The 25,356-nt window shown below is 40.1% G+C and overlaps 1 protein-coding gene across 3 annotated transcripts in view; it reads right to left on the bottom strand.

Annotated features, from left to right (window-relative positions):
* SOBP (sine oculis binding protein homolog) overlaps positions 1–25,356 on the bottom strand; it is a 160,524-nt gene that overhangs the window by 106,230 nt on the left and 28,938 nt on the right. For all 3 annotated transcript variants that reach the window (XM_074333361.1, XM_074333360.1, XM_019735036.2), the window contains exon 4: positions 10,292–10,443. In XM_074333361.1, coding sequence (XP_074189462.1) covers positions 10,292–10,443 — 152 coding nt within the window. The remainder of the gene's footprint in view (positions 1–10,291; positions 10,444–25,356) is intronic.

Below are 25,356 nucleotides of genomic sequence, written 5' to 3'. Positions count from 1 at the left end.
ACCACAGTTCCTTTGCCTTAGTTCTCAGGTTCTATAGAGTCCAAAAAGAATAGAAAAAGTCAGCACTTTGGTCTTAGTACTGAAGCCAACATTCGAACAAGCAGGTTTTCAAAGCAGCAGGTCCTGGATCGAAGAAGTGGTTCATCTAGGCCCCCTACAGTGAATGTCAGCCACATTTTTTATCTTTCTATCCACACTTGGATTCCAGATTCCGTCTTCCACGTGACAAGAGTAGATGGGCATGACATGTTCATTGTGTAAAAAATTCACGAAATACCTCACGAGATAACCTCAGGAGATCACTTCTCCTTCTCTCTAGTGGACATTTGCTGGCACCGACCATCAGCTATCACTCTGACCCCTTCCCTCTTTTAACAGTTTCCAGATTTTTCATTCTAGTTGCTACCCTTCCCCATGCAGCCTCCCATGGGCTTTAGAGGAATATAAGCCCAACTCCAGTTTCAGAGGAAAACCCTGATTAGCTTAACGAATCAGAACATCCATTACCCTGGTCGTAATTCCCCGTTCAGGCATGAGCATGTGACCTAAGCACAGATGAGTGTGATTTTCAAGAGTCTTGCTTGGAATGCTAGGCACTGTCTTCTATTGGATGTGAACAAGTGCTGTAGTAGTTATCCCATAACCTCTGGGAGCTTGCTTTGGAATACAGCCAACACTCTTCACAGAAGAATAGAGAGATGGGAAGTAATGAGACCACAGCAAGACCCCTGCACTGTAGGATAAACCTACCTGAAACATACCCTAACTTAGGACTTCACAGTTCCATCAGATAAAAGATGCCTTTTATTGTTTAAACCAGTTTGAGTTGGGTCTTCTGTTACTTGCATACATCTTATAAGTCATCACGAAATCAAGTCTACTCTTAGAATAAAATAAACTTCAGAATCATTGCTTTATCCAAAGATGGTACCTTTGAAGTTACCATCTCTTTTTCATCACACTACTTGAGAAGACTTATGGATGCCAAGATCTCCCAGCCCAAGACTTGGGTTCTGGGTCAAGCTTGCCTTAACCTCCCCACTAGGTTGGGGGCAAGCCCCATCTACTCTATAGAAAGAAAATTGTTATGTCAGAACATTTAGTCAACAACATCCATGCTTGATTCATTTCCTCCCATACCAAAAAGAAAAGAAAAGAAAACCAAACCCTAAATTGGTTCAACACACTATTGCTACTGGGAAATGTTTCATAACTACTAGTGAATAATTCAGCGAATATGATATTTTTAGTTTTCTATTGCCAGAGACACTCAACTTTGATGGGAATGCTGTTGCCTTTCTTACTCTCCAAATCCCCTTTGCGTCCAGGATCTTAAATATATTATTTCCTTAATAGAGATTCAATCGACAACAAAAATCAGATCGTGTCACACACCCTGCTCAATACCTCCCAATAGTCACCATCACGCTTAGAATAAAATCCAAACTACTACCTCCCTGGCCTATGATCAGGCCCCTAACCACCTTCATCGTTAAACTCCAGTCTGAATTTGTTGCTGTTGTGCAAAAATGCCAGGACTGTCCCTGCCTCTACCTCTGCTTTTCATTTGCTCCCCCTCCTCTCCGAAAATCCCTGCTATACGCTCTTCACGTGACTAGCTCCATCACTTCCTTTTGTTTCTATCCACATATCACCTCCTCAAAGATAACCTCTATGACCACCAGATGGAAAACAGCCCCCCATCACTATGCATCCCCTCACCCTGATTTTTCTTCAGAGCATTCATCACTACCTGAAGTTATGTTACATATATACATATTTTAACTTGTATATTATCTATCTTATCTCCTTTAGAGAATAGAATGTAAGTCCCTTTAACGAGGGACTTTTGTTTAATAATTGTATCCACCAAACCTAAAACACTGCCTAGCACATTACAGAGGCTTAATATGCCTTTTTATTTTTTTTTAATGAATACATGGATGGATGAATAAGGTTTGTTTTGTTTTTAAATCTTAGCTAAAAACAAATAAAAAAGCATCACAGAGGAACTTGTCTTCTATTGGGCAAATCCCTTTGTCTTTAACTATTAATATTTGCCCAGCGTTATCTCACTTACCCCTGGGTCTCTGTATCCCTAAATCCTCTGACACCAACAACTTCAATTGCTCCAACTTACGAAACATACAATCCTACGGATGATCACAGAAAGTGTCAGGGCCTCCACAGATTCTTCGAACAAAGAGTTGGATGAGCACTCACAGAACTGCTCACCATATTTTAAACAATAAGAAATCATTCTATTGAAACAGATTACAAGATAACATATAATCTACTGGATCCATATAGAAATCACTACTTTATCATGGAATGTTTGGCAAAAGGCCCGTGAAACAGATAAACATTCATCAGACATCAAAATTCCTATTACCAACCGAACATCCCAAATACAATTATTGGGGTAGGATCCAGCTCTTTTATGCTAATTAGCTAATCAAAACAGTGAAATACTAAGAAAGTTTGTGTGACAAAAATCGGATATAGAGTCTTTGATTTATGTCATAAACTCTACTAAGTCTGTGGGGGGAAAAAATCATTTCAAAGTCAAAGCAGTCGTTTTTCCATAATCAAAAGTGCTTAAATACTCTTAAATACATTTCAACATATTTATGAAGAAATTCTCCTACATGCCTCCAAAGCACTCTCATAAATCAGTAGAATGTTTCCAAAGCCCATTTGGAAGTAAAAAATTCATATCTACCAACTATATTTTCCTCTATTAGAAGATGAATTAAGCAGAAAATACATTACTGTCTGAATTTATAATAGGAATGGTTAACTCTTAGCCATTGCAAACTAATGAGGAATAGTTTATCATGGAAGGATTAATCAGGGCTCTCCAACACTATGCAATTTGACGTTTTGAGGACTTAATCATGAATGGATTTTATTCCCTTATTTACTTTTCATCATGGGGACGCCTTACAAAGACACCACACGTTAGAATAAATATAACTCTTAAGCTTAATCTTGTTGCTTTAAAGAAATGTTATTTAAATAACATTTCCATGGCTTTTAAAACTAGTCCTCACAGAAGCAACCCTGCTGTGATGATGTCATCTCTGGGCCCGTGCAGCTCCAACATGGAGAAACTATCAATATGGACGTCGTGAGCCTCGGAGGCGGGCTCTGACTGACCCTCTGTGAGCAGCGAGACGACAACACAAATTCTGGGAGGTTGTGCTTGCTGGACATTGGCTTCCCTCCCCGAGCCATTGATCATCGCTATCTTTGTTAAAGACTACAGGAGCTTCATTTAAGTAGAGTGCTCAGTAAATTGCAGCAGAGTTCAAGCATCTTTTAGAGATTCATTAAACCATTGATCGGCCTTCTAGTGCTTGTAGTAGTGCCCAGCTCTGGCCCACAGCCTATGTTTACAGACAATGCAACCGATGGATGTTGGTAACCTCCAAAGGTAGTCTGTCAGTAGACATTACATGCCGCTGTGTGCACGACCCCCCTAAGAGTGGACTGTGACATAAGGAATTTCCCATTCTCAGTCTAAACTGCTGGGGCAGCAAGGCTGTCTTTATTCTGTCCTAATCTGGGATAACATGAACAAAGAACAAAGAGCCCAAGGAACAAAGAATTACACATGGCTTGCCCAGTTCACACTTTGCTTATGTGAACAAAAGCTATCCAGAGGTATAGAGATGGGGGAGAAACAAAAATAACCATGGGTATCCCTACAGTTTGCATCTTCTGCATATGGCCCTCTTGGGTGTACTAGGGTTTGTGACCAGACATTGCAAAAGTGTAGGAGAGAAATTCTGGACTCAAACTCCCTTAAAATATCTCAGGGCAAGCCACCTGGCTTGTCTTCTGCAGGCATTTATTTAAACAGTTCACATTTTTAACAAAGCTTTTGAATCAACAGAACATAACTACAATCCTAGGAAAATGCACAATCGTTCTCTCTTGATTTCTCTGGACAGTGTACTAAGTCCTCTTAGAAACTTCTCCCTCCTCTGACCTTTATTAATATAATAATGTCTCAGGACACCGTCCTTTCAAAGTCAGGCACAAAGAGTAACTCTGTGCTTGTAGCATACGATGGAGGAAGCACATCAAAACGACCCAGGAGGTAGTTTTTAAATGCTCATTCTCCAGATATACCTGAACACCATTCGCAGCCAGGTGAGGAAGTTGGCCATGCAAGTGCCTGGATTGGTAAGGAGGATGCATGTCCCAAATAACTCGATCCCTTCCTGGTCATTTGTTTCACTGAGCTGCCCACTGCCCAAACAGGCAGCCGGACTATGAACGCAAAGCACGCACATTCATCACTCAGCAGCCGCAGTCACCAGGACACAATGTAGCTGATGCAATCTGACACTGTGGTTAATGTTGAAAGGGAGCGTGCCTTTGAGATGGATTGGATAATTACCGGCAGTTCAGACGAGAAAAACTTGATTTAAGTGTATAGCATTAGCTATCGCCAGAAGGATGGCCAGAGACTGACTGTGTCTGAAAATTAACATTCAAGCATGTATGTCCAGAGCGCTGTGTACTGATCTCCGGGGGACCGGATTCAGATCTATAAAAAAAATGCCCCCTCTTCCTTCTGCTCAGTGGTGGTGGAGGGGAGGAATGCTGAACAAAGATTGGGGCTTGAAGCTATCTGGGGTTTGATCATCTCTTTATATGTAATCTAAAATGTCTAATATGATTCAGAAGGTGTCATCCATTCTGGGAAATTGGTTAGAATTATTTTTGTTTCCCCTACCACCTCCCAAATGTAGCCCTTTAAAAATCAGACGTGGTTGCCCTTCCTTTCTTTCAGCACAAACTCGCTTGCCCCAGTCTGCTTGCGTTCCAGGTATCCCTTAGACCAGTATTTTTCAAGTGACACTCAGGTGTTCTGGTAAACGTGAAGATCACATGCTTCTCCCCCAAGCTTCTGATGACTTCCAAGCTCTGCCTTGGAAGCTCTTTCTGGCTTTCTTCCAGAACTTAGGCATCACTGCTTTAACCTGACCTACATCTTACTTCACTGGCCAGAACTCTCCTGCTCTAACCCCATCCTAAACGCGTTTCAAAGGACTAACACCTTGACCCTCCTTCTGCTATTGCATTTTTCATAAGTTCTCATTTGCAGCAGCTCATCAATATTCCATTCCATATTTCAAAATGCCAGAGAATAAGGAAACCGGTGGGTTTGCTGCTCTTTCCCCAGACCCTCCCTGCTTGTTGTGACCAAAAAGAAACTCAGCCACTGGCCTGCAGGCTAAAGCCATGGGAGGCAGAGCCTCTGTACATGCAGGCAGTGGGCGGCTTGCAGCACAGTTCCAAGGGACACTGCAGAACCAAAGCAATTATCCTGCACGAAGCTAGACCCAACAGGCTCATTGGCACCCCACAGAAACAAGATGAATCCACGGGAAGAACTCTGGTACTCCCTGGGCACATTTCCTTGTCGATCAAGAATATTTGCAAGCAACTGGCAGAAGCAAGTCTGTGGCCTGAGTTTCAGGCAGTCAGGGGACATTAATTACAAGTAATTTCTTAATGTCCTTCCCTAAACCTTCATGAATGATAGCCATTTTGCAAATTAAATCTTGCAGGTGTTTAAAGGAAAAAAATAGACAGGTTAATCACTAGATTAACAGGGCAATTGTTACACATTTCTTCTGCACTACTAGGTTCTATAATTAAGTCTGAAACTGAGACTCTTTCCCAGGATGTATTCAAGTTTAATAAAAAGACCAATAGTCTAAATAAAATGTACCTCCAAATAATATGATGATACGTGCTAATTAGCAATGGATTCTTCCAAAGCAGATCTCTTCTAAGAAGAGATCACTGTATATCCAGGGATATAGTTGGAAAGTTAAAAAAAAAATGCTTATTATACAATATTCCCCTCATTGAATATTTGTTATTACTATCATGTCTGTTAGATCTTAACGACATCATCTGCAAATGCTGTTTTTCTATATAACCTTTTTATTTGTAATTCATCCCTATCCTCATCTCTTACCTGCATAGGTTTCTTCCCACTATGGTCTGTCGGGGAACAGCAACATTATGATATTAAAGAAATATTCCTAACTATTCTTGTCTCAAATTATGGAAAACTAGAACAAGGAAGCAAAACTTCGTTGCTCTTAGGAATTTGTGTCTATTACTAAAGCATCAATGCTACTAATCCATAAAGAACACTATGAATTTGAGATCTGAACAAGGAAAGAAAACAACCCTCTTTACATTGCCTGTGCTGGCCATTTGTATTGAGTTTTCATTTCCTGCTTGATTTTCAGACATTAGTTTAGACAACAGGATATTTCCCATACAGAAATAAAAAGATCAAACACAGGATATTTGGGAATGACCACTCTTTGTGGTCTTGTTTGTCACTCTCGCTTTTGAAGGGGTAATGGTTACAAGGCATTACTCCCAAACTATCTTTCAGTGTGTGTGACTGTGCAAAGTAAAACTGGTATTTGTTGGACTAAACACTTCAGCATCTCTTGCAAAACCACTAAGCAGTCTCTGAAACTTTCCAGCTCCTAGGTGAATCACTAGGCTAGAAACGTCCTTAAGTTCTCTACTTGTGGCCTCAAAAGGGGGCTGGGAAAAGAGTGAGCTATTAGTTCCCTGACAAGCCTCTATTGCATCTAGTAATGACATTGACATCCCAGTGTTCAGCCAATGCCCATAGACTACAAAGGTACTCTTCTTACCCACTGTTTCAAAAACTTTTGAGCCAGCAATTGAGCCTGTTGGGGATAAGGATTCCACAAAATATAATTATGAATTAACACTATTCACTTCTTAGAGCCAACATCCTGAAATGTGTAAGGTAGTGGTTAGGTTCATTAAATGTACACAGCCGTGATTCATAGTCCTCTCCTAGCAGAAGCATTTTGAAGAAAGCCTACATACGCGTAGCAATCCAAACAATTCTTCCAATAAAATTTTAAATTTGGTTTAAAAATATAACTTACATGCTATAAAGTGTTAACTTGGCTTCGGTCCATCCCACCTTACTTCACAGTGCCAGAGTTTGTGAGAGACGGATGTGACATTCTTAATCTACTCCAAATGAACCCAAAGAAAAAGAAGGTTCCAGAAGAAAATGAAATTTAAAGAGCCAATGTTTAGTTGGCCTTCATTTTGAGAGTTGGGCTATTTTTGTCCTTGTTTTTAGCAGAAAATCAGTTCCTGCTTTTATACCCAAGCATTTGTGAAGAGGATAGCAGGGGAACCACAGGCACAGCTGTCCAATTACCATTCACAAATGCAGGTGTTGCTCAGACACAGCACAGAGGTCAGCTGAATACTGCTTCTAATTAACTACCTTTTTTACTAGGATTTTTCTTTGTGAAGTTATGCTCGCAATTTGGGTTCAACTTAGAGACCATTTTTAGATCCCAGCATGCTATCCACCAAGAAGCAGTGAGGCTGTCATTATAAAGCATAATTTACAGCACAGTAATCTTACTTTTTTTTTTTAAATCTACATTATACCTAAGGCAAAATTCTGTTCTGCATGCACATTATTTACTCTCTGTTTTCTATGTGCTTCTCAGTATTTAAAAGTGTAGAGTTTAGCCAGAAAAATCTCTTACGTAGGAATAGGAAGAATTTTGCCCTTTTTTCTAAGATTAAGAAAGTCCATAATTTTAATAATGAGGACTAAAGACTTTGTTAAATGATACAAGAGGAGATGTAGCTATCTGCTATTGTCTTCAGTGGGGAACACCCTGGGGCTGATTACAGCAGTTCTTAGAAATGGCAGGATGGAGACTGCTATCGAATAGAATCCATTAGGAAACCCAAGCCCTAAATGAAATGACCACAAAATCCTATCAGTTCACAGAAATGCAGCAGCTGTACATGTTTATTGTAATACAATAGGATATTGTTACAGAGATAACACTCTGAAATTTTTTTTTCCTTAACGAATCCAGCCAGCAATGTGACCAGTTTATTTCTCTATTTGAAAAATGAGAACGATAGTGTGGCAGTGCTTTGGAATACATAAATAAGCATGAAGATTGCAGAGAAGACAGGTATTGTATGTACACTAATGGGCTGCTGGGATCAGCCGTCAAACTTCAAGCCACTGTGACTCCCAGGTTTGGCAGGATGTTCAAAGACCTACCCCAATAACTCCTCCCTTGCAGGAAGTGAAAGGTAATGGTCCTCCGCCCCCTGTGGATTTTACCTACTCTACGTATTCCAAATGATAATTCTTATCTTGACTCCCACTTACCCATTTTTCAAAACTGTATGCTATGAAAGTTTAAGTTCAGTTTGACCTTAAAAATTTTATAATGATGTGCTACTACATATTATTTATAATGATGTAAAATACGGTATTGTTATATATGGTATTTTACAGAGAGATACAGACACAAATTTTATGTATATTTTCAGACGGTGCCAAAAAAATGTATGCAAGTGGACACTTTGGTCAATGTTGCTCAAGCAGTAGTTCACCATAATCAGAAGTGTCTGGACGCTGATGGTAACCACTCTGAGCACCTCTTATAATTGCAGAAGTCAAACGTGACTTATATTCATCTCTTGTTATCGGTATATACTGAGTATGACAATTTTAATACAGTTTCCCTTTCTTAAAATGTCTATACATTTTTTTGGTACCCTCTGTATATTATTCTGGGCTGTTTTTCCAATTGAATCAGGTGCCTTTCTTCAAAAGCTTCCTAAAGTAAAACCACATGGCAAAGTATAACATGTATCGCGAGGATGTGACAAATTCATCTTGCTCGATCTTTTTCACTACAGGCAGTCCATCAAGATCCAGATCCATCATGCTTCAGAATCATAGAAAGACAAAAAAAAAACCCTGTTCTCTATCCATCTTCTAGGATGGAATGCAAAGTATTTTGTTGTGGTAAGTAGGGCTTTGAAGACAAAACCACTGGGTCCACTCCTGTAATTGTTACCTCAGTGTTCATCGTTCAAAAGGGGAGCCTCAGGGTCTCAGAGATCATTTGAATCCCCCTGTATTTAAACAAAACGTGTTTCCCATACATTGCTCTAACCACCCTCCTCTGCAGCCTCACTGGCCCCTCCCCAAGGAAAGGGAACTGGACTGGTGAATGTCCCAAAAGAATTCCAAACAGTTTCCCTACTTCCCTCCCTGTTCCAGTGAAAATTATGAGCCTAATTCTTAGAGACTGCTACTAAAATTCCACCCCACTGAATCCTGCAGCCTAATTCTTTCGGCATTATGTTTTCTGGCAGAATGATGTGACCCAAATTTGCAGGAGATAATTTGCTGCAACAGTGCGTCTTACAATGCAATGAGTCCAAGATTAGCATTTCAGGATTGCAAATATCAGACTTAAAAATAATAATAATTGTTTGCTTCAAGAAAGGACAGATTTTGATTTGCATGGTGGAAATGAAATCACTCAGCAAAGTGTGGACAGTTTTAAGAATTAAGAAAGCTTTACAGATCAATGGACAATAATCAAGAACTAGCAATTTACTTCAGTAATTGGTGGCAAAATACTGTAAAGGTTCTTTAAAAATTAAGAAATTAGCTTTGTGTGTGTGTGTGTGTGTGTGTGTGTGTGTGTGTGTGTGTGTGTGAGACTGTAAAAACATCATGCATTCCATTTCCCATCAGTGGTGGCTCATACTATCCTAAAAGGACATTTTCAGATCTGAGACGTCTTAAAACAAAACAAAAAATATCTGAAACTATGGCTGTTCCTGTGTTCACCCACCATGCTTCTCATAAACGCTTGGCTATGTGAGCAATGCTATGTGAGCATCCTTTTACTTTTTCTCAAAATCAGTCGACTTTAATATAAGGTGTCAAGAGAGACTTGACGTGTTTCTTGATTAGAATTTGTGGACTGGATTTTGGAAAGAGCCAGAGCAATATTCCCATGGGGAACAACCTGAGTGGACTAAAGCTTTCTGGCCATGTGTCTGTGGCTAGTTTCTCAGCCTTAATAAGAAATCTCTACCACTTTCAAGACTCTAGTCTATGCACTCTACTGCTGGAGAGTCACTGTCACTTAAAATACCAGCTGCGATCACCGTGTCCTCATCAGATTCATTCACCCTCTCAGAATTCAAACACCAAGACAGGAGAAACTGAAGAATAGGTTATACATTGGAAAGGGGGTTCCTTATTCCAAAAGGTTAAGTATGACAGAGAAAGAGAACAGGCAAAACAAAGATTAAAAGTAAAAGGTGCGCAGTGTTTTCAGCTAGAAGCTAAGAGGCACATGCGCACGTGGTCTGGTGAGGCCTGCGTGGGCCGCCTCTCTCTACGTGCTCTTACCTTATTTCTCTTGAAGTAGGCTCGTCGGCAGGCGGCAAAGCACTTCTCGCTGCAGAAGCTTTTCACCTCACTTCCCATACTCAGGGAATAGCGCTTGATTCCCACTTTCTGGCACCAGGCACACATTATTTGTACATTTGACACATCATCTTCTATAACAAAAGTATAAGAAAAATGTTCATATCAGAAGCAAACATCCCTTCAAACTTAGACACACCCTGAACCTGAAAGGGCTACTTGAGGTCTGAGTTTCATTTATGCACCTCTCTGCTTTCTGACTTAGTTGGATAGTCAGCTCTTGTGGGAAGACTCAGTGCTTTTCTCTTTTTCATTTTTCTTCTTTTTTTTTTTTTTTTTTGGGGGGGGGAGGGCGGGGCGGGGTGGCTCTTAAGTGTCCGAAAGACATCAGTTACTTAAAAACCAGAGCATGACTGCAGAGCCATAAGAATTCTAGGACTTCTTAGCCTGATAACAATGCTTATTCTGTGGGGTTAAACCACGCTCTTGTAAAAGGATCCATTTCTTCACAGGTACTGCTGAAAGCCTACAAGGTCCGAATTGAGTGGGACACCCACACCCACATATGTGATGCCCTAACGTGAACCTCCACAGTCAGGAACCAGGATCAATCTTGGCATGTTCCCTATTACTGCTCCATGATATGGGGTGTTGTTTACTCTTGCAATATAATGATTCTCAAGTGATACGGTTAGTCAAAAAAGGAAATATGTGAGTGGCCAGATGCTGCCAATAGAAAGTCACTAGCCTGGCTCACTCACTAGTCTCCTACGATGCAGCCTTCCCACACAGGTGTTCCCAGGCAGGTGCAGGCCTGATTTAAATTCTCCTCCATGTGATGTGGTTCATGGTCCCTAGACAGAGGAACAGTAATGGGATGTCAGCCATGAGACCTGAGGTCACACGGCTGCCCAGATCATTCTTAGCCAGACTGGTGGTCTTCATAGCTCCTATAAGGACATGTCAACCATGTCATGGGGAGCCCAGAATGATGTTAGGTGGCATACAAATATTTTCAATATTTAAAATACTATATTTCTTTTCCTTTGTATGAGAATAAAACATATTTAAGTAGTATAAGACCATGATATCACAAATATTACTGCTTAAAACAAAGGCTTTTAAAGTGAGTCAGTTAATAAAACGTAATAGTAAATCATAGTGCACGTGGTAATAAGTTAGGACAAAAAAGTGATGGTAATATTCAAATTACTGAAGTCTGGGAAACACTGTCAGGAGACTAGAAGGAGACTTTAAGTAGAAGTTTAAGAAATATTTCCGTGCTGCTTCCTAGCATTTCTGCTACATCTTTCCTCCCAGTTGACAATATGTGTGTGTGTGTGTGTGTGTTTGTGTGCGCGCGCGCGTGATTGCTACTATTAGCCACACGTCTTTGTCCTTTATGGATTTTTTTTTTTTTTTTGGTACTAACCCAGACTCCTGCCCCAGACATGAATGGTAATCACAAAATCCCCAACAAGCTCTGGTATAGTGTTGTCTGATTTCTGACTAAAATCCCCCAAGACTAATTGTTAAGCAAGGACTGGTCCATGAGCTGTTGACATATTCATGGTTCACAGAGTTTGTCATGCAATCATTCCATTTCCAGGGAAAAGATTTGTTTTGAGGTAAGTGTGGACATCAGCCTACAATATAAGGAGCAAACTAATTTGTAGTGATAACGCTTCTTTTCCCCCTGCTATCAGTACTCAGAACTATGTGCAGCATTGTATTTGCCTTAATGGAATAAATATTGTCATTTTAACGACCATTTTATTTCACAATTGCATATTATGACTTATTATTAATTATAATAAATGAGACAGTGTAAAAATGATCTTTGATATTAATCAAACATTTTTGATAACTTTCTTTAAATGGAGTCAACATGAATTCAAATGTCATACAATTACTGTATCTAATAATTTCTTCTATTCAAATATTATTTGCATTTTATATATGATTTCTAATATGGCATCTGTCTACATATAGACATTTTACATGCTATGAAGAATTAACAAAATTATAAATTACCTTAGAGTATGGAGGAGTTTTTAAATTAGATTAGAATCGTATATTTTTTAAAATACCATCTGTCATTACTAAACTAACTTATCACTAGTAGTTTTGTTTTTCCCAATGGATTAGCTGCTTTCAAATCTTAAATTCCTGAAAAAGAAGGTGGTACAGCAGAACTCTCACAAATGATCCACTGGCAATAAGTTTGATTCTGGTGAAATCTGTAAGGAAAAAAATTTTTATGGGGGAAAATATTTGGCCTCAGAGTTCAAGGAGGAGACCGCACTTCCCAAGGAGGAACTTTAGGACATACATTTAGGTTCCCCTCGTTGTTTCTTCCTTTATATGGTCTGTTTTGGGAAACAAAACATAAGATTTTCAGTCCTAGATCTTTAACTATAATGGACTAAACCTGAGATGTCAAAGTAAGAAAGCAAAGCCGTAACAGAGGCAGGCACTCAGCCTGTGCTCTGGCCTGGCCTGGAGGAATGATGCTTAGGGCAGGTTTTTCTCATGCTTCACTCCATCATCACCAAACAGACCCACTTGTCACATTTTTAAGGGAAGGCAAGGATACTTTCTTACAACAGACCTAACAAATAAACAAAAAGTAGAATTTTAAAGCAGATTACTTTTATAAATCATTTGCACTACAAAGTAACAATATGGAAAGATGAAACAAAAGAAATTGTGCCCTTTTGTTTTTTAATCTGGCAATTGGAAAATTCTTAGAATAGTGGTTAGCATCTGTCTTGTTAAATACTTCAGTATTCCCATCCGTTTTTCATAAAATTCCGTTTCATAAAGGTGAACACTTTGGAAAACTTCCATCGAGATTTCTCTTTTTGTGTCATCAAACTATTATCAATGACTAATGCTCCAAATAACAGTCTGGTAGGTGGATTATTCCAAAATTTCAAGAAAACATTTTCAGATATCTCAGGTATGCTAGTCTTATAAAAGTAATTTTTATTAGCATTATATTTAAGAAACGAATAAAGCACTGTGATTATCTAAATTAATTCTGTGAGCTGAGACACAGCTCAAAATCCTGCCACCAAACATGAGATGGTGCCCCATCTTAAATAGGATGACAGCACCCCTGGAAAAGTAAGATTTTCTTAATTACTTAAAGCTAAAGGAATTGGTTCATTTCAACAACCACATTTTTTTTTTTTTTTCCTGAAACCCAGGAATTATGTGCATGCTTTATTTACATTGGCACAATAGGAGACCCCAGCACTTTAGCTGTTCTAACTTGGTCTGCTTCAAAATACTTTTATTTAAAAAAATATTTCTTCAAACTAGGAAAAACCTGATTTCCTATCTTATATTTTAGGGTAAAGGTCTGTGCCATGACAGACTTGAGATTACCTCGAAGAAGATTCACTAACAGATTTCTTCCTTACAGCCATTAGCCTATGTATTTTTCATAACGAACAATGCAACAACAAATGCAAAATATTTACAGCACTAAATCACATTCCCAAAGTGAGTAGATTGTATAACATGATAAGATTTTCCTATGATAATATCATGTAAATATGCATCAGTCCAAATACGCATGTTTCAATTAATCATGAAGCTTGCAACCACCTCTTTAGGATTTAATTAAGTAAAATGTTTAGGGCATTTTGTTTCTAATCAAATGTTCAAAGAACTATAGAACATTATTCTACTTTACATCCCAGGAGAAGTTCAGATTAATTACTCTAAGATGAGATCAAAATTGTATTTATTTTTCATAATGCCGAGATGGAAGAGATCAAGCCTTCCTGGAATGCCTTGCTGAAGTTGTTTGAGAAATTGCCTTATCCAGTGTCTTTTAAAAATAAGGATGGCCACTGGTCAGTGCCATTCTAGGGGCATTTGAATTGGCTATGAACATGCATACTTGCTCACTTGACCATAGCCCAAAGGAAATCAGAAGGGCCTAATGGCCCCCAAATGATTCACCTGTAGATTTACCACCCTTTTGTAACTTTCATGGGCGTCCAAGACTGAAGAAAAAATCTGAAAGTATTTGCTAGTGATGTTTGTCTCCACCAATAATTCCTAGAATGCACACGTCCAGATAATCATTTCAAGACTTGAATTATGAGACAAGTTGCAAGACAGTCTGAAGTGACTCCTGTATGTTCTCCATGCCATGGAATGAAAGTGTGGCACAAGTAAGTACTCTGTCAATCTAGTTGTTGAAGCAACAGAATGAAGACCTGGCCTGGAAGGCAGGCAAGAAACTAAGGTTAAAATTTGCTTTCTTTTCAGCCCTTCTTGGAATAATTCAATTTTAAAAACTCTAAGGTGGTCCATTTAAAAGTCTCAACAGAGTCCTAGAGAACCTTCTGTACAATTTCCTGTGTCCTCGAAGTGAACATTCAAGGACACCCAGAGAAACTTTGAACCACTGAGCCAAAAGGAAAATAATCATAGCTAGCCATTATTCAGTATTTAATAGGTGCCGGGCACAGTGCAATGTTCTTTTAAGTCCATCATTGAATCTTAATCACAACCACCACTCCCAGGCAGGTGCTAACATTATCCCCATTGTGCAAATGGGAAAATGCGGTTTAGAGGTTAAGTAATTTGCTCCAAATCACACAGCCCGTACATACTAAAGCCTAGATGACTCCAGAGCTTGACCACTACACCTTAGAAACCATATCCTTTCTAAGTCTGTGAGATTACCATCCACACAGATTTCCCTCTACAGAAAGGACTAAACGCTGTCACAGATTGTGCTACTTACATAGGACACTGCTCTGTGACACACTAATAGACAAAGAAAATTGAATCAAAAAGGTCAAAATGTCTTTGAGAAGACAGCTGAAGTTTTACTCAATCAATATTTGTCAACTGATTAAAAAAAAATAAGTTGAAGGTCTGCAGTGCAAGCCTTTACTTCTTTACGACTATAGAACTTGGATTTGCTGCAAACATTCTGTCTGAACTTTCACCAGTAAGTTCCACGTAAACATTAAATGATGTGAAAGAATCAATAATACCTGGATCTCAGAAAGTAGTCATTCTACCCACAGACAAGCAATACTTTTCCCAGCTTTCTCTCTTGTAAGGAGGGGGATGACAGCAGGCCACGGATAAGACTGACTTTCTATGTGGGTATAGTGGGGAACCACTTACAACTGGAATCTCAAAGATGCCAATAAGAATATCCTATCTTCAAAAATTATCCTTCGACTGCTCACTAAAATTAAATTCTACCATTAGAGAGCAATTTCTTTGACAAAAATATTTCTTACATGCCATTAAAACACAAATTCCCTCAAAGCAAGAAGGCTCAATTCATATTTGTCAATAATGATTCATGCTTTAAAATGAGTGATTCCTTCTGAAGAACAAGTTCTCACAGAGAGTGGGGCGAAGGGCTGAGGACAGGGTTCCAATGAAAAAGATGGAGGGGCGAGATGGGAGATGCTAAGGCACAAGATGCCTCATTACTTTGCTAATGTCTAGCCCTGGGCATATATGTAGAGCAAGCTGAGGGCAGCCAAGCAAAGGCAGAGTAAACAGAAAAAAATACTATCTGATCATACTTTGGCACAATGGCAAATATTTTCAGAGTGCTTTTTGGATATGAATATAAAATACAGGAGAAGTTGAAGGAGGTGGGAGGAATGGCATATAGCTAGGATCACTAGAAAAGACTTACTACAGTCTCAAGGGGGTGACTTCTTTTTAAAGCAAGTGATGCAACAGATACATGGAGTGGGAGAAAGTTCAACTAACTACTTTGCAAACCTAAGTCGCTATTATTTGAAAGACAGTATTATAGAGTACAGAGACAGAGAGAGAACGTTGGCGAAAGTATTAGCACTGCCCCTTCTGGTTGTGTGATATGGGCAAATAACTCAAGGAATAGTAATGCCCTCCCTAAGTACAGCTGTGGTGAGGATCAAAGGAGAGAAAGGGGGAACATTCTACATGTAAATGAGCCTTCCTCAGAATTACTGGCAATTAGAGCCCTAAGAAAAAGGTAGGCATCAGCTGTATGCAGTCTGGATGACCAGGCACCAGACTCTTCAACCTCATTCCCTCCCATGGATGACATCCGTAGAACCACTATCTTTGACTACAAAGAACAACCCAGTAATTGGTTCAATTTCACTAACTCAGACTATTTAAGAATAAAGCCATTTGATTTAATAAAAGCTTCACTTACAGTTATTCTTTCTAAAAATTACTTAATTTGAATTGCCAAATATATCACGGTACTGCCAGATATTCTCGAATGTATAGACGGGAATTCTTTGTAATTATTACATCAAATAGCCACACACGAGTGGATCTTTCTAAGTGCCTAAAGAAGTTTGCTCTTTTAAAAAGTATCATAATAACAACTGAAAATGTCTGCCACCTTGGTAACTTAACTATCAAAAAATTACCAAATAATAGAGTCTGAATTAATACAATTTTATTGCCCTTATTTCTCACTAGAAGGATAGATGCAATTCAATGATAGATTCATACAACTATGCTTCTTTGTAGTACTTAAAATTATCCCTAGTATTTTTTTGGAAATAGAATTATTTGAAGTGATTTCATATATTAGTCTACACCCCTCTAAATAGAATAGTACTTAATCCCAAAATAAAATCTAAATCTCTATACATAAACTGAAATCTGGTTCCAGTCAGTAAAAGTAAGAGCACATATTACACACAATGACACAAGGTGATAAAATTTAAAATTAATTTTTCAACTTTCTAATGGAACTTTTCTAACCAATTTTTAATTATTTATATGTTTATGTATGAAACTTATCTATATATCTATATATAGATATATAGCTATAGATATAGACAAATCTATACATAGATATAGATATATACGAGATGTGACTGCAGAATTAATTAAACATTTATATGCAGGTCCCTGCACTAACTTGTCAAGAATGCTAAGTTGAATAGGACATGGCCCTGCTCCCAGGAAGACAGAAAAGTCTGTGACTCATCACATGAGAGGCAAAATGTGCTAAGAGAGAGGTTCAGAAACCTGTTAGAGCCCACAGAGCATAGCATTTGAGTTGGGTCTTAAAGGATTTGGAGGGGGAGAAAGTTCAAATGAAGGAGGGAAAGGACAGAAAGAACAGTAGGAGCCAGTGAGTGAGTGGCAGGTAGGTTCACAGATGGGGATGAGTCCTGAAGCCGCCCAGCTGACCAAGAGAGAAAAGTAGAAGATTAGACTGGGGCGGGGGGCTGCTGAACAAGGACGGGCCTTGAATGTCATTCTGCTCGGGGCAGATGGGCACATCTTCCTTCCACAGGCAATAAGGAGCTCCCGAATATTTCTCGTAGGACGTAACAGGAGTAGAGATGTGCTGAGAAATGTTACTCCAGTAGGGTGGATCATAATGTGGAAAGGCTGGAATCTTGTTCCACATCTAGAAGCCTCAGTAAGCAACACGAGAGCGGGCTCCATGTCTCATTCACCTATGTGTGTTCAGTGTCTAACACATAGCAGTGCTTCCACTATGTTGGATGAATAAATGGATGGATGGATGGGAGGGTGGATGGATGGATGGATGGATGGAGGGAGGGAGGGATGGATGGATGGATGGATGGAGAGGAAAGGAGGTGAAGTCCCAAACCTATAGAGTAACAGTAGAAATGAAAAGATGGCTAAATAAAAGAAGAGACTCCATAAAGTCACAAAGTATTAATTCTCTCTTGAACAGCACACTTGGAGAAGTGTGGATTAGAAGACTTGGATTCTTTAATAAGACACTATTAAGTTCATGTGCCTATAGTTCAGTATTAACTTGAATATCTCCCCATAATTTCACTGATTGGCCAGCTAAGAGACGTCTTCTTGCAAGCCTCTGTGACAACCTCACCTCCACTTCTTAATACCCAGTATAGACTGTCTGTCTTTCCTATGTACTCACCCTAATAAACTGGAATAAGAAAAGAAGCATGTAATACTTGAGAGTAAGGAAAACCCAGAGTCCTCAGTGCAGCATTTCCCAAAGCATATGCCACAGAGCACTAATTCCAAGGGATACCTAAGTGGATGTCATTACGAAAAAGTCAAATATGGATGGAAAACACTGCTAAACAACGTGAAATAACAGGCTATTTACTGCAAGACTTTTTCGTATGCATAATGTATGATTAAGGATCTTCAAGAGGGAGATAGAGTGCACTGTGTTTCACAAATTTGACCATGGACACATCGTCAAAGAGAATCCCCACGACTAGACTTCTGCGGAAGCCTCCCTGGGACGTGCTGCTCCACTGCCCTACATTAGCACTGAAGCATGAGCACTTCCATGTGGGTCATTAATTATCAGGAAGGTTTCTCCTCTTTTGCCCAGAATTGGATCTTTCATTGCCAGGAGCCTCCTTTGTCTGCACTGGGCAGGAAGAGAGGGCGTGCAGCCATGTGGCCAGTGCCGGGTATACTGGCCAATGCCTACCAGTCCTCAATAAACATCACCAGACTGAACTAAGATGCCCAGGGTCCATAACGTCCTGTGGTATCAGCTACCTGCATCAAATACAGAGAAGTCAACGCTTTTCCCGTCCGACAGAGAAAATGGCAGAAATCCGTAAGTCAATGGGAAAGCAATACTGCTCTAAGCAGACTGAATAATTCATGTTCACTGAGTGGTTTCCATGGACAAGGAGCACAAGTGAAATATTGTCCCCCACCCCTGAGCCATGGATCTGACCCTCTGACCAATCTACGAAGCCCTGGAACAATGATGCTACAATCCTGGCTCTGCTCTCCACTGTCCTTCTCTCTCTCTCTCCCTCTTACATGGCTGGAGACCACTCACTGAGCCCTGCATCTAGCTGACAAATGCATGTGATTAGGGGCAAGGTCAAAGATTTGCACCAGCAAATCCATCACTGCTGGAAAAGCAATTCCAAGCCCCTGCCCTGCATAGAAGGGCATCATCTCCAAAGAAATACAACAGCAGCACAATAGGACTAAGCGTCAAGCTGCTTTATATAGGACGTCAGAGCAAGGCAAGTATTTCCATCACCTGCTACTTACCTGAAGGGCTCCTTTCCTCCCCAGAAGGGAAACCTTAATTACAGACAAAAGATTCATATATTTACCCAATTTTGTGTCAGACACTGTACTAGGTGCTAGGCATACACTACAGACAAGACAGACATGATCCTAGTCCTCGAGGAGCTTTCCATGGCTGTCTCCCACTGTAAAATGCCAACATGCAGTAGAAAAGGACTATGGAAAAGCTAGGCCTGCTCCCAGGGCTATGTCGCCACCAGGAGGGTCCCAGGATCCAGGTGTTGGTGGTGACCACAGAGAGGGCTGTAAGCAGCGCCATTGAAGGGAAGCGTAAGCTGCCCCATCATGACTGACCAATAGGCACAGTCCCACATCTCAGCATCCCAGCTGGTCCTGCCATGTAGCGTTACCATGCTGGGGCTATCACTGCAAGAGGGGCAAATTGACAGGCCAGAAACTGGTCACAGGGACACCTGGGAGGGTTAAAGCATCCACGTAAAATGCTTGCTTTCCTCTTCCTCAGGCCGTCTTCTCTCCATGCTCTGAACTACAAGTTCAGTAGACTGAAGAGTGAGAACTGCCCTTCATTCAATTGGTTAAAAGAACCAAGGTGAATCTGCTGAAACATTGTCAACAAGATAATTTACTTCCCTCCTCATCCTTCCCATCCTGAAATATTTATTTAGATAGATTTCCTGAATGAGAGTAATTAATAGTTGAGGGACTCTCTAAAAGGGCCCCTTGCCAATCCCTACTCAGGAATGTGGTAAGACATAATATGCCAACACAGCCTGGCTAGGGGAAAAGGGAAGCACACGAGTGGGAAATCTGTCCAAGTCCTCCTTTTCTACCTACGCATTCCCCTAGCTCATGTCAATTTTGTATTGTTGTGACTCCAGTTACCGTCCAATAGATGATTTTCAAATCAACAGTTATCTCTCATAAGATATTATTTCCAACGGCCTCCCAGACTTCTTAACTCATCACGTCCAAAGCTGCACACACACACACACACACTTCCCTATAACCTGCCCCTTCACTGTTTCCCATCTCAGTTCCTCGTCCTACCATCCGTGCAGTTAGTTGTCTGCTGGCAGAAATCTGCCATCTTTCCTTCCTCTTCCCTCCCACATTTTGATCAATCACCAGGTCCTCCTAAATATTTTCATAACATACCCATTCCTTCCTTCCTTCATTCAATAAATATTTATCAGGTCTACTTATGTACCAGGCACTGTTCTAGGCACGCTGTCTTCATGGAGTCTACTGCTGTCCACTCCAGTTCAGCCACCACCGCTTGCCCACACTACATGTGGCTTCCTCGCTCACTCCTGTCCAGTTCATTCCCTCCACTCTGAATGTGGGGGATTCTACTGAAACAGAAATCTCATCACTGCTCTCACCTGTTCAAAACCCCTCCGTGGCACCGATTCTACTGCCCTCAAAAAGAAGTTGGAACCCCTCGGCATGGCCTCCATGGCTCCCACAACCAGGACAGCCTCTCAGCTTCTTTTATTTTCCTCAAGCCTCTCTCTGCCCGAGCCTTTCCATGTACCGCATCCTCACGCACAACCTCAAAATCCTTGACCAATTCAGTCTTACTGCTCTTTTATCTTAAACCTCACCCTAGGGAGGCTTTTCTGGACCCCAGTCTTTGTCAGATCCTATAGCACTCTGCTCTTGATCATCTTCAGACCTGAGATTTCTTTTTACCGTGTGTCTGCTCCACCACACTGTGAGCCAGTCAGGACAGGGACCAGGCCTGTCTTACCATATGTTCACTTTGGTACATTTGGTACTTCGGGACTCAGCACCAGCAGAAAAAGCAGAACCTTTCCTAGAATGGCTGGATGCCCAGTGGGGGATGGGGGGGGGAGCAGGGGAGCAGGAGGAGCCAAGGGCATCGTCTTTAGTAATCACTTAGAACAAAGTTGCCTTAGAGGGGAAACACCAGTGAAAAGCCCCAGAACAGGACGTAAGTGTTATTTCCACTCTCCTTGGCCAAGTCCGTGAACTAAGTCTTCGCAGTTTAATAGGAACTTTGAGAAATCAGCATTGGGAATGTCTCTAGAATAACAAGTTACCAACTTCACCATCATTTCTCTCTCTTAATCAAACTTTATTTATACCTTCAAATAAGTAACAGCAAACAGTTCAGCTGAGTGTCAGTTAATTCCAGAAACACAGCTATCCGCTACGAGCAAGGGAAAGCACAGCTGACATTTCCTCTTATTTCTTGTCAGCCTCTTAGTTCCTTGGTGACTTGGGCCATGGTCTTCTGAAAGTATTATCTCAGTTATATCATACCTCCCAAAATATTTTAGATAGTGCCAAGAGAAGTTCTGGATGCCTCAGGGATCACAGGGGTGTGTCATTTAGAATTCATGTTTAGATGGTGTCCCCACCTCAGAAGTGAATTTGGGCCCTGATTCTGCCATTAATGCGACTGAATGACCTTCAGGACATCATTTAGCCTCTCCGGGCCTCATTTTCTTCATCTGTAAAAGACGGCATCTCAGCTAGATGATCTCTTAGGCCCCTTCTAATTAAAATTCTAGGATTCTAAATCTCTCAAAATAACAATTCCATTTAAAGGAGTTCAGGCACAGGATATTCTTTTTCCTTTCCTCTGTGTCTTTAACACCTGACTCAATTTTTTTCCTTTTTCTTCTTCTGTATGGCCACCACTGTTGTCCCTTGCCCTTACCACAAGAGGCTTAGAAAATTCTTTGGCTAATGGGACAATTTTAGAAGTGGACCTTTCTGAGCGCTCCAATGTTTGCACCACCAATCTGATCTGGTGCCCTCTTTTTACTCCTTTATTATATTTATATTTGACTTTAAAGGGAAAAAACATGAATGTTCATACAATTCTAACTTTTATATTCTTTTCCATTAATTTATGATCTTTTGCTTTGGACTTCCACACATGGTATTTTAATCCTGAGTTTCACAGAAAACAGAATCTGAGACAAAGATTTGCATGCAGGTGGTTTATTGGGCATGTGATTGCAGGAAGTAGGAGTGCGGGACAAGGGGAATGAACCTGAGGAGGGGGAAAAGCTAACAGCACAATGTGTTACTGAGTTGGCCACCACTAAGGGAGCCGAGTGTTCAATCATAAAGAACATTTTTTTACAGTTTATGAAATACATTTTATAACTATTCACCCAGGGGACAATAAAAGGAAGTATTTATTCATCAACTCTCATGTCCCATTGGTCTAGTGTGTTAATTTCCCCTTACTTCTGGTTTGCACATGTGTGAGCGAGTGTTGAAAGGATTTACATGATATCCATGCTGTCATATCAGAGGAGCCCCAGAGCAAGAAGCGAGAGACAGGCGTGAGGCAGGGCCCTTCCAGAATGCACATGCTTAAGCTATCAAAGCGCGACAGCAGTCACTGGAGTAAGAGGTGGGGCCAAGAGGATCTAGAGTGGGGCACAAGACGTGTTCGTCCTACACACAGAGCTGTCATCACTGTAGAGCCTCGTTTCTCAACCATGGTGCTATCGACATTTTCAGCCCCTAATTCCTTGTTGTGGGGTTGTCCTGTGCATTATAGGATGTTTAGCAGCATCCCTGGCCTCAACTCACTATATGCCAATTTTTTTGCCTCTTTGGTTTGTGAAAACCAAAAATATCTGCAGATATTGCCAAATGTCTCCTGGGGGGACAAAGTTAACCCTTGATAAAAACCACTGGGATAGAGTATTGTGTATCCTATTTTTGTCACTCCCCAGTGCCCCTTCACTTCTCTCCACTTTATATCCAGCAAAAGCAGCTCCCAAGTAGACCACTGTGAGGGATATTTATGCCTTATGCCCATAACTTAATTTATGGGTTTCACCATAACATATAATGCTTCATTTGAATAGATGACAATACCTTAATAAGGAAAGATAAGATTTTAAATTTGAGAAAGCTATGAACAGAGTAGACAAAGGATAAAAATGTTAAAATTACATTCTAGGGCTTAGTTGCTTAAATCAGGAGAAGAAATAGTTAAAATATTCTTTTTTTTTTTTTTTTTTTGAAATTTAGGTCTCTAAGTCAAGGACCAATATTTTTTGAGACAAGGATCTTTTTCCCTGGATTATGCATATATGATACGCCCACAATTTCACATTCAACTTCAAGGCCCACACTCTCCCACCTGAAGCCGTACCAGGAACCCTTAGGAGACCATGGTAACTATTATTGATGAACATTTGGATTCTTTCCAGTTTTTAGCTCTTATAAATAAATGTTAATGAAAGGTCTATATGTCTTTGGTTCATATATATATATATATATATATATATATATATATATACATTTGTGCTGAGCACATATCTAGTATGGAATTATTGGATAATAGAGCATGTGTATGTTCAACATTAATAGATATTGGCAATCAGCTTTCAAGAGTGGTTATACTGATTTACACTCTCATCAGCAATGCATGAGTTTCAGTTGCTCCATAGCCTCCTCAACATTTGGTATTATCAGTTTTTTTCATTTCATTTGTGTACTGGTTATTTCATTATGATTTAAAATTTTATTTCCCTAATGACTGAGACTGAACAACTGTTAAAAGCCTTATGGACCACTTGAATATTTTCTTTGATGAAGTGCCTGTTTATAGTTTTTTGCCTATTTTTCCATTGAGTTGTATTCTTTTTTTATTTATAGGGGTTCTTTAAATATTGCAAATGAGTCTGCTGTGAGCCACACATTAGGAACATCATCTCCCACTCAGTGACTTGCCTTTTCAATCTTTTTTGAAAGATGTCTTTTAATCAGCAGAAATTCTTAACTTTAACAGAGTTTATTTAATCAACCTTTTTCTTTATGGTTAGTGCTTTTAGTGTATAGTTTTAGAAATACTGGGCTACCCAAGATCATAAATATATTCTCTTAGACTTTCTTCCATAAGCTCTATTATTTTACCTATCACATTTAGATCAACAATCCATCTAGAACTGATATTTGTGAATGGTGTGAAGTAAAGAATCCATATACATCCTTTTTCATAAGCACATTTGTTGAAAAAGACTATTCGTTCCTCACTACATTGTCATCTTTGTTGTTATGGACAATGTTTGTGTCCCTCCAAAGTTCATATGTAGAAGCCCTAATTCCCAATGTGACGGTATTTGGAGACGCGTCTTTTAGGGTTAATTAGGGTTAGCTAAGGTCATGAGGGTAGAGTGCTGTTCTGATGGAACTAGAGCCCTTGTAAGAAAAGACACCAGAGAACTTGTGCTTGCTCTCTACCATGTGGGGACTCAGGGAGAAGGTGGCCATTTGCAACTCACAGAGAAAGTCCTTATCAAACACTAGCCCTGATGACCTTGACCTTGGCCTTCCATTCTTCAGAATTGTGAGAAAATAAATTTTGGTTATTTAAGCCACCTGGGCTATGGCATTTTGTAATGATAACCCAGGCTAATACGTTTGTCATAAATCAAGTATCTCTTTAGCTTTGTTTCTGGAGTCCATTGCAATGGTTTATATGTATATCCTTGTACCATTATCTCGTTCTTCTTTAATACAACAGAAATCATTTATTATTGCTCATGTTGTCTGTAGGTTAGATATTTGGGAGTGTTTTGGAGCCATTTTGGTTCAGGGTTGCTCATAAGGTTACTGCCAAATGTCTTTTGGGGCTGCCGTCATCTGAAGGCTTGGCTTAGGCTGGGGATACACTTGTAAGGTGGCTCAATCACAAGGATGGAAGGTTGGTGGTGGCTGTTGGTAGAATGCCTCAGTTCTTGTCCACATGGTTCTCTTCATAGAACAGCTTGAGTTTCCTCATGCTCCCCGCAGAGTGAATCTGAGGGAACTACTCAGAAACTGCAGTAACCTTTTATGGCAGCCTTAGAAGTTGATCATACAGACCACCCCTGATTCAGTGTAGGAAGAGACCTAGAGGAGGTCAGGATCACTGGGGGCCATCTAGGAAGCTGACTACCATAATTCATTACCTAAGGTCCAAAAATAGGCAAAATAAACTATATTGCTTAGGCAGGTATATTTAGGTGTTG

The sequence above is a fragment of the Rhinolophus sinicus genome, linkage group LG05 (assembly GCF_036562045.2).
Source record: "Rhinolophus sinicus isolate RSC01 linkage group LG05, ASM3656204v1, whole genome shotgun sequence".
Classification (NCBI taxonomy): Eukaryota; Metazoa; Chordata; class Mammalia; order Chiroptera; family Rhinolophidae; genus Rhinolophus; species Rhinolophus sinicus.
Note: the sequence above shows the minus strand (reverse complement) of the source record. Positions and strands in the feature narration are given on the sequence as shown.